Source organism: Nicotiana sylvestris, chromosome 6, assembly GCF_000393655.2.
Source record: "Nicotiana sylvestris chromosome 6, ASM39365v2, whole genome shotgun sequence".
In the NCBI taxonomy this organism is placed as follows: domain Eukaryota; kingdom Viridiplantae; phylum Streptophyta; class Magnoliopsida; order Solanales; family Solanaceae; genus Nicotiana; species Nicotiana sylvestris.
Genome location: NC_091062.1, coordinates 174607792 through 174624213, shown reverse-complemented (window position 1 = coordinate 174624213; position 16422 = coordinate 174607792). Strand labels below are relative to the sequence as shown.

The following is a 16422-nucleotide window of genomic DNA, read 5'->3' as shown; positions in this document are numbered from 1 at the left end:
GTCTTTTTCATTATTGTGCACAAAGCACTTGCAACCAAATGCCCTAAGATGGGATATATTTGGTTTTCTCCCTTTAAGTAACTCATAGAGAGTCTTCTCTACAAGAGTTATAGTCATGCATCTATTGATAATGTAACATGCAGTGTTTACAGCCTCTGCCTAGAAGCTATGGGGCAATTTACTAGAAAGAAGCATAGTCCTAGCCATGTCTTAAAGAGTCCTATTCTTTCTTTCAACTACTCCATTTTGTTGAGGTGTCCTAGGGGCAGAGAAGTTATGATCTATACCATTTTCATCACAAAATTCAGCAAACTTAGCATTCTCAAATTCAGTTCCGTGATCAGACCTAATTGATGCAAGTTGATTTTCCTAATTGTTTCTGAGTTTTTCAAACAAAGGCAGTAAACATGTCAAATGCTTCATCTTTAGATGTTAGAAACAGTACCCAGGTAAATCTAGAATAGTCATCAACAAGTACCATTACATACTTCTTTCCACCTTTGTTCATGGTTCTCATTGGACCACATAGATCCATATAGACCAGTTCCAACGACTTGGTTGTGCTTACCATTTTCTTGCTTTTGAAGGATGATATTACCTGCTTCCCCCATGCACAAGCCTCACAAATTTGTCTTCCTTGAACTTGATGTTAGGTAACCCTATCACCAAGTCCTTAGAGACAAATTTGTTTAGCTGATTCAGACTGACATGACCAAGTCTTTTGTGCCACAGGAGGGGATCATTATCCAGCATACTTAGGCAGGTTAGTTTATTTTCTGAGAGAGTGGATAAATCTACAATGTAAATATTATTAACTCTTTTTCCCTGCAAAGCAATCTTGTCAGTGGTAAGATTAGTCACAAAGCATTTAGTAGAGGTGATGCTACAAGGTTATCTCTGTCACACAGTTGTGACACATTGATAAGGCTGTATTTCAAGCCATCTATCAAGTAGACATTCTCAATGGAGTGAGAGTCTGTCTTACCTACCTTTCCAACCCCAATGATCTCACCTTTCTTCCCATTTCTTCATCAGCAGTGCAGTCAGCCCTTATCTTAGGCACATCCACTCCTTCAGCATTCTTCTTTATGGTTGCTAGAGGACTATCAGTGACTATGTCCTAGAGCTCAAAGTCTTCTCCTATGATATGATCCCTCATCCTGTTCTTCCACCAAGAATAATACTGACCATTGAAAAGTGGAGGCCTAGCAGTGGATTGCCCTTCCCAGTTCCCAAGTGGTGCACTCATGTTTTCCTAAGGTGTTAGCCTCTTCAAGGATAACCTGCTCTGATACCAATTGATGTTTTAAGCGTCAATACCACACAAGAAGGGGGGTGATTTGTGTGGTACCCAATTTTCGATCTAGAAGAACCAGGTTCTTCTAGGTGTTCTAACTACTACTGTTTGTGGAATTAAAAGTACATAAAATAAAGAACACAGAAATTTTTACGTAGAAAACACCCGACTCAAAAGGTGAAAAAAACACGACCTACTACTCAGTAGGATTTTCCCCAACACTTCACTAAATAACTGAGCCCAAATAGTATTCATAAAACTCTTTGTAAACCTAAGGATTACCTCAAATCCCATTGTAGGAAACATCCTCTAACTGTTGCGACAACTTCAAGTTAGCTTATAACTTGAACTCTCAAAGTACCTAATACAATTGCTTCTATGAAAGCTGGATAGGTACAACTTTGAACCACCTTCTACAATTGAACTAGAATAAGAAAACACACAATGGAACTGGTTCTTCTATCTCGTTCAAGTACCTTCAGGAGTACACACTCAAATCTCACATAAATTGCTTGCAAAATCACCTTGCTCTTTTGTTTTCAATTTAGTTTAACTTCTACATTTGTGCAATACCTGTAAAAGAGAACAATCACTGTTATTGACTCGTGGTCATTCTGCACATTTAGATTAAGGTGTTTGGTTTAAAACAAAGTGAATTTTATTAAAGCTGATAAAAAGAGGTCATTTTGCAAAATTTAAATAAACACGGGTACTTTTGCAAATACGGCCCTTCAGTACTTCAAATGAAAGATTTTAGGGCTGTGTTTTCTTGGTGGCCAAAAATTAGCAAAGAAACTGTCAGTGGCTATTCTTGCAAGAACGACCTTCCGACGCCCCATCAGGACGTTTGGCTTATTTAGACAAAAACGACGTCATCCACTTTATTTATGACAACAAATGACAACATTTTCAAATTTTTGGGTTATTTTCTGAAAAAGCGGGGCTGGACCCGATGAGGGTTGCCTACGTATTCTACATTCGATGAGAATCAAACCCGCGTAGTTCGGTCAGTTTTGATGCCACAGAAAACATGAAGTATTTTGAAACAATTTTCCTTTCTTTCTCTTTCTTTTCTTCTCTCTCTCTTTTTTTTCAAAATTTCGGCAGAGTTTCGGTATATTTTGGACACTAGATTTTTTAAAAGCGGGTAATTATCTCTCTCTTACCTTAATTTGATTTTTCCCATTTTTTTCCCTATTCTAGAAACCGGTCAACATGCAAACCGAAGCAAATAATGGTACAAGTAACACGTTTAATGCATCAGGATGGTCTTTTGATTTTTGTGTACACCTGTCCTAGACGGACCCAACCCCTGTGTTAAGTCCCCAAAGTCAAATGCACATGATGCAAATAAGCGGTCCTACTAGGGATCCGACATTAGGCTGAGTTATTCTAGGTTTAAAACTTGGGTGTATTATTGTAGACTTGGTGTACCCTAGTGGACAACTCGAGCCGGGGGGCCACGTACTGGGAACCAAAAGGTCATTCGGCTTTGTAACTTATCCGAACCTCTTTCTAAATTAGGGTATGACACTAACAGAAAAGAAGTCACGCCAGCGTGCACTTCCCCGAAGATGAGAAGAGAAGGGTTTCGCAGCAGTTTATATACAGTTCAAATAATATCAAAGCGGTAAAAAGTGGTATTTAGCACATTAGGCCCAAACATGTAATAAACAATCAGATAATAAATGAAAGCCAAATATAACATTTATTAGCTCGAATTCTTGAACCCTGAACTAGAGATTTTGGGTTCGATCCCCAGCGGAGTCGTTAGAGCTGTCACACCTCCTTTTTCCACTCGAGGGGTATATGAGGGAGTTTTTTCAATTAAAGTGATATAAATCGAAATGAGATATTTATTTGGTGTCCCAATTCACCGGTTTATTTTTAATCCCAAATCGAGGAGAATCGACTTCATTTTAAAGTCTGCGAAACCAGAAATTCTAGATAAGGAATTCTGTTAACCCGGGAGAAGGTGTTAGGCATTCCCGGGTTTCGTGGTTCGAGCATGGTTGCTTAAACTATTAACAATTGGCCTATTATCTGATTTACTACACATTTTAAACCTATTTTGAATTTTTAACTTTATAACCGCTTTTAATTATTTTACGAAATTATTCTGGAACAAGTTACAATTGTCGTACACTTGTTTGTTTGATACACATTGCGAATCATGTCACGGGAACCGTACCCACGATCTACAACATTTTTAATTTATTAAAGTTATTAGAAGTTGTGGCCGGGTCACATAAATGTACCCCCGAATTTGGATATTATGTATCACAACTACGTCACGGGAACCATACCCGTAGCTATGATAATTTTATTATAAACGCGCCTAAAGCAAACTACAAATATTCAAAATATTTTCTACACTAAGTTATAATATTAATATGAGGGCCATAGATTAGGTGATTCAATTGTGAATGGCACGCCTCGATTTATTTTAAAAGATTTGTATTTCACTAAAGCAAACTAAGGATGCTCCTATTTAAATCTAATTTGAAATTCAATAAAAAGCTATTAATTATAAGTATGTATAGGAAACATAAGGCAAGTCTTTAATTTTAAAAATCGGACCAGTAGCAGGCCCAATACTTTATAAAAAAAGAAAACTTTTAAGAGGAATAGGGTTGATATGAGCTGGGCTCAAAATTGAGCCCAGAAGTGAGGATAGAGGTACATGCGGCTACACGATTTTGACTGGGCCAAATACCAGGCCCAACTTTTCACGAATAGGCTTTAAAGATCCATTTCTTGTTACACTAAAACAGAAAACTCAATGACTAAACTTGGTGAAAGTGGCTGGGCTAAAACTTGAACTCAAAACGAAAGAAAAAATGGGACAGGTGCACATTGAGTCTGATTTTTAAAAATTGCCTCATCTGGGCCATCATCAGGCCCATCTATTTTAACAAGAGGACTTGCAACGTTTAGTCCCTAATGAGGCCCGATTCCCTTTATTTCTACATATAAGAAAAAGGAACAACATAAATACTGGAACTACATAAAAGGGTCTTTGACATTAATACCCACTTGAGGCTTAATATCCTCTAAGTCACATATACACAAAAAAATGCAGAATTTTTGGACAAAGATCAAAGATGATAAAAAATCATATCATGAATTTAACCTATTAACATGCCATTAATAATGAAAGATTAAACTCTAAACCTATTCATGAAGCAACTTAAACATACAATTCCTTTAAACACTATTGAAATGCTAAAATACTTCAACTAAGTATACCCACAATCAAATATGGCCTACTTTGGCCATACCCAGTACTTATCTAGTGTTCCCAATAATGAAAGATGAGCTAATGTGTCTACTTAGCATTTCAAAATTATCAAAACATCACGGGGAACAGTTGAACTATTTGAGCATCCATACTTACAAATATTTCAACTAAGTTATAGAGTAGAACACTAATTTCAGCATGTTTACACAAAGTTTAAAAAAAACTAGCTAAATACATAGAATACATCATAAGCAAAGGAAAGATCTGAAGTTCCATTTCAAAATAACAGGTTACACTTTATCTTTTGTCACCCAAAGTTCATGAGGTACCTGGATGCAGCAAAGAACAGAATATAGTACGAACTTCAACAGGAAATAAATAATAGCCAACGACAGCAGTGCACAGCCTCAACTTAAACCAGACTTGAACCAGAAAATCAGAAATCCCAGTAAGAATTTTTTAAGTCTTTGCTAAAATCAGAAGAAAAATGGAACTAGCCACCAATGGAATAGTAGCTGAACCTTTAGAGATTTTTTAGGGTTCTCAAAATCAGTCTTAAAAGGAAAAGGATATTCTGAATCTCATAAGCTTTTCTTTTGTGTGAAAATTCTGTCCAGAATCAGTAAAGGTCTTTTTCTTTTATAGAGTATATAAAAACGACATCAAAAAGGCATATTCTGTCCTAAATTCCTAAAAGGTCAGATAGTACAACATTTTTTGACAGTCTTGGTACAGCTGTTAGGACAGTTGTCCTATCTAGATATTTACTCAACTTTCTTAGTCCTTTTACTTCTGAAAATTTCCTCTTTTGGTCCCTACTTTGACCTAAATTCTGATTTAAAAAAAAACTTTAGTCCCCTCTAGAAGCTTCTGATATTTTATCTGAAGTTCCTCTATTTTCAACTTCACAATTGGTCTCTCTAGCCACCTTAATTTCTGATTCTAAATACCCTAAGTTTCCATGTTCCTTTAGACCCCCCCCCCCCAAGTTTCAATTCTGAACAAACACACTGACAGGAACAAATATTAATCAACCAAACACTTTAACAAGTTAATTGATAATTTATGCATTTGAACACACTAATTGAATTCGGCCAGTACAGAAAATCAAACCAAAATATTAATCCCAAATCATGTAATTAACTTAAATAACCTATTTTTAAATTGAACTAATCAAAATAAACAAACTAATTAGCGATAAAAGAACAGAAAGAAAATAGAAAAAGAAACCAAAAGAGAGAAAAGGAACATATACTGATTTGGCCGGAAATGCTTGAACAAACAAGGTAAATCAACGAACGACGATGCTTGACGAAGCTTGGCCGGTCAGTGTTGACTTGGACGGAATCCGGTGAGCTTTGAAATGAGCCAAAAATGACACTAATCGATTGTTCTTACTGAGAACAATCGATTGGCATAAATTTTGGCTCAAATCGAGCCTTGAAACCATTAAAACTCAGAAAGAGGAACGAATTAGGGTTTTCATTTCTTTTGGAATCTCAGATTTGAAATTAAAACAAATGGGTGGTGATTTTGGGAAATTGGTGGTAGGATAGTGATGAGTAGGGTTGTGCACGGATCAGATCGGATCGGATTTAGCATATTTCGGATTGAAATTTCGGATTTCGGATTCCACAAATTGCAATCCGAATCCGATCCAAATTATATCGGATTGGATCGGATTTTTAAAGTTCGGATCGGTTTGGTGATCGGATTTTCGGATCGGATTGTACGTATTATTAAGGACCTTTCTTTTATTCTTTTTTGGACATATACTCATAAGCCAGGAGCCTGTGTGTTCCTTCAGCACAATAGCCTCTCAGTCTCACCAAATGAAGATGATGGATGCTGCCTATAATACTAACTTCTGCCCGAAATTCTTTCTTTCCCTGACCAACGCCTTCCAATTTCTTCACAGCAATTCTAGTCCCATATGCAAGAACCCCTTAGTAAACTAAACCAAATCCACCTTGCCCAAGTTTTATTGAGAAGTTATTAGTTGCATTCTGAAGTTCTCTATAGCTAAAACGAATCCGACAACTTGTTGTTCTTTCTCCTCTGATAACAGATACTTCCCCTAATAAATTCGGATTTCGGATCGGATCGGGTTCAAACAATACAAATCCGAATCCAATCCGAAAATCCTAAATTTTAAAAAATCAAATCCGAATCCGATCCAAATATCCGAAATCCGAAATTGAGCGGATCGGTTCGAATTTCGGATATCCGATCCAAATGCACAGCCCTAGTGATGAGGGGAGGCTAGGGATTGTAAATTTTGGGATGGTTTTTAGTATCGCCGCCGCCGTGGGGCGATTTCCGGCGGGTGGCTAGCGACGACGATTAAAGAAACAAAGAAGGGTCTGTGAGTGTGTGTTTTGGGGGTAGGGGTCTGGTCCGACAATTATAAGGGAAAAAAGAGATCAGTTGCGGGCCATTGGATCAAAATGATCCAACGGCTAGGATTAAGGGGAGGGGAAACGATGACGTTTAATTTATTAAAGCGGTGGACCGGGTATTGGGAATATCTGGGCTCGGGTGAAATGGGTAAAATTATATTTGGGCCACCAATTTTGTTCTTTGGGTCGCCCAATAAATCAAAGACCCAATTGTTGTATCTCAATTCCTTTTCTTTGTTTTTTTTTCTTTTCATTAATTTAAAAATCCTAATTAAATCCTAAATTAATCTAATTTGTAAAACTAAACTAATTATCTATTTATAATATTTACAAAAAAATTATTTAATCCTCAATTAATGAAGGAAAAATTACTAATTTAGCATTGAAGGCTAAAAATATAAATGAATGATATTTTTTGTGATTTTTATTTTAATAAAGCAATTAATTAACTAATTAATCCTAAAAATATGAAAACAAAATCTAAATGCAATGCATGATGTGTTTGACATTTTTGGGGAATTTTCATGATTTTTATAAAAATTAAAGGTGCACAAAAATGCAAACAATTAATAAAATCCTAGAAAAAAATCCTATAAAATGGCAAATAATTGGGAAAAAATCTATTTCTTTGATTTTATAGGAGTATTTTGAATAGGGCAAATATCACATGCTCACATTCGCTATCGCCAGGTCTTGGCAGACTTCAATATTTATCCTTTACAAGACCGGGCATTTCCTATGCGGTCAATAAGTTGTCCCAATTTATGCAATCGCCATCGGACCTACATTGGAAAGCTGTGAAATGTGTTCTCAGGTATCTTCGTGGTACAATTCAGTTTGGCCTCCATGTGTCCCCAAATTTTGATTTTAATCTGCACATGTATTTTGATGCTGATTGGGCTGGAGATCTCACTGATAGGATCTCACATCTGGCAATATTCTGTTTCTTGATCGAAACCCTATCAGTTGGTCTTCAAAAAAACAGAAAGTTGTAGCTCGCTCATCAACTGAAGTGGAATATAGAGCTGTTGCCAACGCTCTTGTTGAGCTGTTATGGGCGAGAAACCTATTGCTTGAGATGAAGCTTCATGTCAGAGATACTCCCACAATTTACTGTGACAACATTGGTGTCACTTACCTAAGCGAGAGTCCGGACCTTCATAGTCGCATGAAGCATGTTGATGTAGACTTCCACTTTGGGCGCAACCATGTTCAACAAAAGGTGGTTTCCATTTAAATTAGTTCTTAGCCTTCATGCTTAACCTTACATTATATATAGATATAGAGTTTATACTTTTAGTTCATATTTATCATTCAGTTAGTTAGCTTTTGATAGTGTTTTGATTTGAATAAGTCTCCTAATTTAAGGAGTACTCTTAGGAAGACTTGTATTTAAGTGGCATTCAATATAGATACAGTTTTCCATCATATTCTTGAGTGTTTATAGATTCTTCACAAGAAAGGATTAACACGTCTAATTTTTTTATGCCAAATTTTTTGAAGTATCTTTTCCGAAAACACTATACACCATATCAAATGTACTTATGTCTAGTGCTGGGGAAGTACTTAACAGATACACAGGCACGCGCACGCGCAAAGACATAATTTCCAATTGAACAACATATAATGACAAACATGATTCTTTACCACATCTACAAACAGGAGAGATCAATTGGAGTTTCAAACTCTAAAACAGTTAGCGACTCAATTTTCAAAGTTAATAAGCTCCTGCTGGAATAAAATGTTCTAGATTAAGAAGCCAAAAACTCAATCAACTAAAACTCAAGATATATGAATCCCCTGTAGCCATTCCACGCTACTCGGGCAATTTCACTCCAAAAAGAAGCAAAAACTGAATTCAGTTAAGTGATAAAACTTCTTTCTGAAAACATCCTTGGCTTCAGCATTGGATCTGCTGCACATAGTGAACAGATGAAGCATAAATGCCTTGAGAGTTCAAGGTCTAAACAAACCTATAAAACATCTGGCATTTCTTTTGGAAGAACCAACTAAACTTCCATTGATTCAAGAACTAAACAAAGCGCAGTACAAGATTGGAAATTTGGCTTTGATATCTAGTGCAGCTGGTTTCTAGGGGTGAAGTAGTGAAAAATAAAGGAAAAGAAAACGAGCAATACGCCTGATTTGTGATAACGCCAGCCCATTTTTGTTTAGACAATACGGAATTTGCATCACACTTCTCGTTTTTCATCAGCACTATTTGATGCTGCTTGCAGTGCCGCTTTTGCTTCCGTACTTATGCTAGCCCCTCGATGAATACCTACAAATAGCAGTAAACTTATTTGAATATTGTAAGGCATGAGTAGAAACATGTTGTCTGAGGTCATATGAAATTGCAACTGGCTTGAGACGAGGCATTTCATGCACAATATATTAAATGCCAATAGGATGTTTCACATTTATAGTATATGCTTTGGCTCGAGCCTTGGATTTCGTAGAGCTTCAAACTTCAATAGAAAAAGCTTTTACCTTGAGGAACAGAAATTTGATCACCAGAACCAAAACCGTGAAGGGAACCGCCTTTACCAGATGACCTGGCATGCAACTCCCTAATTAGAGCTAAGTTACTGCCCTTGGTTACCTCATTCTCTGCTTTAGGTGAACCATTTTCTCCAGTTAATGGCCTCGCTACAGATTTTGGAGCATAGGTAGTTGACCAAGATCCTCCATTTGATCCAGCTAAGGCCATTATAACATCTGCCTGATACATAGCAGGAAACCCAATCATATTATGCTACAACTATCCAAACACAATTCTTTTTGCATAGACTTTTCTTTTTCTTTCTCAAAAATGGCTTAAAAGCTTTTTGTAGAAGTTCTCCAAACACCTCCAAGTTTGACTTGGACTTCCTATTGAATATGGAAGAGTAAAGGCTTAAGGATTTTATAAGTTTTTTCAGTTGTAGCAAGTTATTGGCTTTAAGTCTCTCAAGGAATAGCTCTTCTGGAAATTCCTTAATTTCCGACGGGAAGCCAAAATTTCCTGAAGCTTAATACAATAGGATTCTTAAAAATACAACAATAACATACCCAGTATAATCCGACAAGTGGGGTCTGGGGAGGATAGTGTGTACGTAGACCTTACCCCTACCTCGTGGAGGTAGAGGGGTTGTTTCCGAAGACCCTCGGATAGGAGTCTTAAAAATGAAAGAAGAAAATTGGAAGTTACAAATCACTGCCAGGCTGTCAGCTCACCACATTGAAGATTCTAACTGGAATAGCAATTAGCAAATTAGAAGGAAATTATCATACTTCAGCTTGCTTTCAAGTGGATTAGCCAAACCAATTTTAGGTTCCTGGACAGACTTACAACTTACGCGGAGAAATTTTGAGAAAAACAAGTTAGGAAAAGGTGATAAAACTGTCATAAGATGCACCAAGTAAATGAGTGCATTCAAGGATAAGATTTGCATTCAATCAAAATGTACAAATACACTCCATCCCCAAGTACAATCTCAATTCTACTGAGCGTGGATGCATAGAAAAGGCTTGAAGGTATACAGAGGTTTTAAGGCGAGTCTAGTGGTAGAGTTAATGCAACTTTCTTTATAGGCTTGAGATTTTGTAAGTGATGAAAGTCAGCCTGACATTAGTGACATATTTGCAAGATGCCACTGAGAAAATGGAGGACTGCCAACTATTTATTGCTTATTACTGGGTAGTGAATGTAGTTACTTTCAATATACAGTTGCTAGGAACAAAACAATTGAAGCAATAGAAAATAGGTGGAAAGGAAATCGGAAACTTCTTGGCAGATGAAAAGAAGACAGGTAAGGTTTCCACAGGTAACAGTGGCAGCAGTAGAAAGAACAAGAATAAGGATAGAGAAGGAAGCAAAGGACAGAGCCACCCTTTACAAGGGATCCACATAACGCAACTAACCAAAAATATATCCATAATAGGATTTGGAACTACACAGTACAATGTCTATAAACAGATACAGTACTTGGATGGCAAGCAATAACGACTAAGAATGGTAGCCTGGAGGCCAAAGTACTTAGCTGCTAAGTACCTCAGAGCCCATGTTCAAAGGACTTCTACTAAGAGCTTCCTCTAGAGTCAAAAACTAGCTGGACTACAAGTCCTTAAATGACATCTTACCAAAACTAACCTACCTTTAAAACTAAAAGACAACTATATGACTGCAGCTTTCGACTCAGAGATAAACATGCAAATAATTTTGAAAACCAAGGATACTTCTACTTTGACCAAATTGATTTTCTTGCTTTTTGTGGGACCCCTAGCCTCCGCTTTAGGTTTCAAGAACCTAAAATAGGCACTTAATCAACTAAAGTTTTACATATTTCCCATCTAACTTCTGATGTAATACACTAATGTTTTTTAAAATGATCAAATATTTAAGGACAAGCGTCTTCAGTCGAGGACACCATTTTGGTACGGCTCAAAAACGAATATAAGGTAATCTTTTTGGGGTGGAGGGCATATTAAGTATATTACAAGTACATTAAAGTGTTACCAAGTTAATTTAGTCACAATCAACAATAGGACTAACAGGTGAACAAAAAGAATTTATTCATGAATAACAGTAGAACTAGGAACATTTCGGGAAGACAAATTAGAGAATTTGGACGGATGGCCAGGAACAAAAAAAAGGGCAGCCCGGTGCACTAAGCTCCCGCTATGCGCGGGGTCCGGGGAAGGGCTGGACCACAAGGTCTATCGTACGCAACCTTACCCTACTTTTCTGCAAGAGGTTGTTTCCACGGCTCGAACCCGTGACCTCCTGATCACATGGCAGCAACAGATGGCCAGGAACAAGTTAAGAAAATATTTAAGTTTAAGAGTATTCTTTCTTTGGAGAAGTCAAGATAAACTTTATTTAACTGCCAAGAAGGTGAAAAAAAAACGCACATAAAAGTTGACTATACTTGCTAATGCCAACCCAAACATGAGGCCAAAATAATATAAAATGATTCAAGGGGTATAATAATCTGGGTAGGTCGACATTTTCTTCCCAGGTATATACTCATACCTATTTGCTAGAGGACTTCCCTGATGTATCCCATGCCATTTCCTAATGTCAACCGAAAAATTAGATTTTACATTAGAGGCTTTTGTCTGCAAAATGCACTTAATTTGCTATGTTTTAGAGAAGTGATGAAAAGATCCTCCACCTTCAATCAAGAGGTTGGGGTTCGAATAACCAAGGGAGCAAGAAGGACAACTTTTGACTCTTGGTCAGGGGTTTTTGGTGTAAAGTTAAAAAAATCAACAGAATTTGCTACATTTTATGCTACTTTCCTCTCCTCAAAATATGACATCCACATCAAAGCCGACAAAACCTAACCAAGCATAAAAGTGGGTTTGGCTGTTACAAAAAGCTAATGAATATCTCAAGTTACACGAAAAGAGACATTATTCGTTCGAACCCCAAGAGCATGAAAAACTTATCACAAATGACATGCCATATTTGTATCACTATTGACCTTCCTGGAGTCGGCATACACTTCTCCGAACAACATAACACTTGAGGGTACCATTGCATCATAGCACAGTGAATATTTCAAACCTCAATCACTCTACGCTTCTGCATTGATATTTAATCCTTTTCATGAGCTATATTATGAGTGCTGCTGGCCCAAATATCTTGTTTTAACCGTGAAGGAACAGTTTATAGAAACACTTATATTGTATAAAAATGAAGGCATCTCAGAATTAGTCAGTTGCAGCATCATCCCAATAACTATTTTTTGTAGTGTACATTATGTGTCTCATCTGAAACAAGTTGCTAGAGCAGTTATTCCCCTTACAACATATAACTTCACTGCCGTGCTTTACTTGATAGTTGATACAATGTCATATTTTATTTTCATTTACAGCTGTGCCTGCCATTCAGATATGATACATACCAGTACTATTTCCGTCACTATCTTCTTTACGGCAAGTTAAAACTTCTCCAATATGATAATTCTCATCTAACACCAGAAACGGATTACCCAAAAATTCTCCTAACAAAACTAAACATATCAAGAATGCATCGCCACAGACACCATCAGGTAATACCATAGCCAAGTTAAGCATGAGGGATTATGATTTCACACAATATAGCTGGGATAATAGACCCGGGAATTTAGCAAAGTGAGCAATTAGATAATAACTTATCAGTTAAGCTACACACTAAATTTATTCAACTACTCGGTTTAAAAAGAAAGTAAAGGGAAAACCGACACAAAGACATACAGAAAGAGTAGAAACACAGAAGAGAGGTGTGATTTGACAAAGCAGAAGACAAACCTTGTTGGGATGGACATTATCAAAAACATGGGCTTGACCCCCATAAAATATAGTCATTTGAGATCCAGCGGATGTCAGTCCTTGCCGACTATCATGCAACAAACATCAAGAAGTCTCAATGATACTATTAAAGAAAGTCAGACAGACATGGAATGAGGCAGTTTGTGCATTATCCACTAAACTTACCTTGGGTTAGAAGATTCGAGGTCAGACAAGTGAAGCCCGGGTTTCTGCTTAGCACCACCTAATGGTACACCAGAAAGGCTTCTATCAGAGACTCCACCACTCACATTAATGGACCTCAATATTCCGGATCCTTTGATTCCTGTCCTTGATCCTTCATCAGCAGCTGCTTGAGATATAGTAGAAGGTCCCGCATTGGCATCTCCAAACCTGTTGGCTGACGATTGATAGCCAAAAGGTACGACTTGACTAGCACGTGGATGATAATGCAAGGTGGGGCCAACATTGACAGGAATAGCTCGATCCCACTTGGAAGCATTGGCATCGGTTCGACCAGTTGCCGATGGTTGTGATATTAAAGAGGCATGAAGTGGCCTTATAGGATGCATAGCAAAGGACATGTCTTGATCACGTGGTTGTCCACGTGGCTCACCCCCTGCATTTCGTAGTAGCTGAACTTGAAGAAAACTCCCAGTATCAGAGTAAATAGCAGGCATTGTAGAATGATATGCAAACAACAGAAGACCAACTAGGAACAGTTTTTCCATTTTTTTTTCTTCTGTTTTTTTTTTGGAGTGCTGGTTAATAGATGAGGCAAAAAAAGAAAATACAGACCTTTGTCATATGTGAGCTCTCCAATGCGTCTGGTCGCAGCGTTGAAAATTTATCTCTTGATGACCCCATCAAAGAGTCAGAATTGCTTCTTTTAGTTCCCGAGAATCGATTACTTGTCTCAGGCCCTGAAAGTTCACCCCTTAGGCCGTAGAACGGCACTCCTTCAAAATGATTTCCTACATGTCTTTCTACCATGACAAGAAAATGATCAAATACTGTTCAAATTTTCATACAGGCCAACCATCAAAAAAGCAACTTGTGACATTCTCAAAAAGTAGAACTATCCAATCACTTGACACTTTAAACACGTTTCTTTAAAGCTAACTTCCTTTTCTAAGAACAAAAAGTAAAAGCATGCATGGAATTTCCATATGTGAATGCTAAAAAAAGTTCAAAAATTGAGTCAAGTCTTCAAAGACTACTAAAATATAATGATCATCGATACATATTGACAAAAAGACAATACATGCTTAGCGACATTAAAAGAGAGCTTCCCCAAAAGCTACTAAATCAATCAATTAACAGATGGATGTTTTTGATCAAATTTGGGTAACTTAAAGGATGTTTTCTAGTAAGTGTAATATTATAAGGATGTAATGAAAGTTTTGCTTAAACTATAAGGATGATTTTGGTCAAAAACTCCCACTTTAGGATAGGCTTAGTAAGGTACAAACAAAAACACATCACAAGAAACAGCAACATCAAGCTTATATAAAAATCAAAACATGCTCATGAGACTAAAAGGAAAGATAAAAAGAAACTAAACCAGCTGTCAAATTATATCTCAAAACACCCAATCATAAAAAATATATAGCTAAAAGAACCTCCAGTTTCCCTCTAATTGCATAAAAGGAGTTCAAAACATGACAATAGAAATAAGTGCTTGTTTTTTCACTGACCAGAACCCAGATCAGAAGAAGCACCAACAGAGACAGAAGCAGAAGGAGATGCCTCGGACGGCAACACCAATTTGCTAGCCATAGCCAGAGATGAATCTTGAGGATACCCTTTACCTAAAAAATCATGAAAAGTAGTAGTGGCGGCTGTTGGTTTCACTTCATTATCAGCTGCAGTAGTATTACCACCACTAGCACTTTTGTTGTTACTCATCACATTCTTGTTACTTTGTATGTGAGCCATAAACAATGTACTAACACACCGTACTGTAGCATCACAAACACACCCATTTCATCCTTACAAAAAGCAATAATATTTGTTCAAGAAAGATGCAAAAGCAACAATCTTTAACACAAGAAAGAGGAGATTTTGAAATCACAGCTAAAGTACTTAGAGTGTGAGCTTATTATCTGCTTCAGCTTTTGCAGACAAGTTTAATTCAAGATGTACACAAACTAGACCGGATATTACAATTTATGAAAGATAAAGAAGAGAAAAAAAAAAGGAAAAGGTTGAAAAAGGTGGTGCTTTTTAGAAAAATTGGTTCAAAAATCAGACAAGTAATGGAGTCACAGAAGAGAGAGAAAGAGGTTCATTAAAATGCAAAAGTGACTGGCTTTTTTATTACATATATACATATAAATGGGTTCTGAGTTATTTGTTCTTTTGCCCATTCACACATCTACTATGGGCTTTGTTTACTTGTTTTTTGCTTCTTACACAACAAAAGAAAAGACACAGAGGCATAGTATTGGGAAGGGAGAAAGCAGGAGAATAATAGTGGGTATTTTTTTGATTACTATTTGCTGTTTTTTGGAAGAGAGGAAGTATCATTAATTGTTTTAATTACAAGTTATATCTTGAAAAACTACATATCATTGTCCATATCGGGTTAAAAAAGGTCCATGCTGGCTGCTACTTGTGAAGAAAAGCCGCCCTATAAATTTGATTCTTGTATTCTTCGTCCCTAACCTTAGGAGAAATAGTTCAACATACCCTTTTAATATTTAAATAGATTGCAAATATTTTTCATGCTTTATTTTCATATTTTGACGTGTAAAACCAATTAACCCTTGAAACTACATTCCGACGTCTTTATAATAACAACAATAAAAAAACTCACTACTTTTTTACAAGTGGGGTCCGGGAAGGTAAAATGTTCGCCTTGTCCCTATCCCTGCAAGGGTAGAGAAGCTATTTTCGATAGACCCTCGACAGACATCTTTATAACAATATCTCTATATAAGAATAGTTCACTATAAAAGTCAAGTTTTTCTCGGAACCGATTTTTATATTATGTTATAATATATGTCCTCCATAACAATACTTCAACATCAAAATAAACAAAATTGTTATATAGAGGTTTGATTGTATTTGATCTACGCGACTTATATACGAAAATGTAAGAATTGCAATGTCGTAATTCATAATCACTTAATTATTATTCAATGATTGATGTTTTTTATATTTTAGATACTAATCTTAGGGTACACGCTTTGCGCGTGTACCTATAT

The 16422-nt window shown here is 36.7% G+C and overlaps 1 protein-coding gene across 1 annotated transcript; it reads right to left on the bottom strand.

The window, feature by feature from the left end:
• Window positions 1-8511: 8511 nt before the first annotated feature.
• On the bottom strand, window positions 8512-15743 carry LOC104239595 (protein TIFY 8). Its single transcript, XM_009794270.2, has 6 exons — window positions 14911-15743; window positions 14012-14199; window positions 13400-13848; window positions 13214-13301; window positions 9428-9659; window positions 8512-9218 (listed from the first exon to the last, which is right to left on the bottom strand). The coding sequence occupies exons 1-6, from the start codon at window positions 15149-15151 to the stop codon at window positions 9130-9132; spliced, it is 1287 nt and encodes a 428-aa protein (XP_009792572.1). The 5' UTR covers window positions 15152-15743; the 3' UTR covers window positions 8512-9129.
• Between the last annotated feature and the right edge of the window lie 679 nt (window positions 15744-16422).

Coding starts and splice junctions, on each gene's coding strand:
- LOC104239595 (XM_009794270.2), bottom strand. CDS start 15,151: ATGGCTCACATACAAAGTAACAAGAATGTGATGAGTAACAACAAAAGT. Junction 14,200..14,910: donor TTCTTCTGATCTGGGTTCTG/GTCAGTGAAAAA, acceptor TTGTCATGGTAG/AAAGACATGTAGGAAATCAT. Junction 13,849..14,011: donor AGAGCTCACATATGACAAAG/GTCTGTATTTTC, acceptor CTTCAAGTTCAG/CTACTACGAAATGCAGGGGG.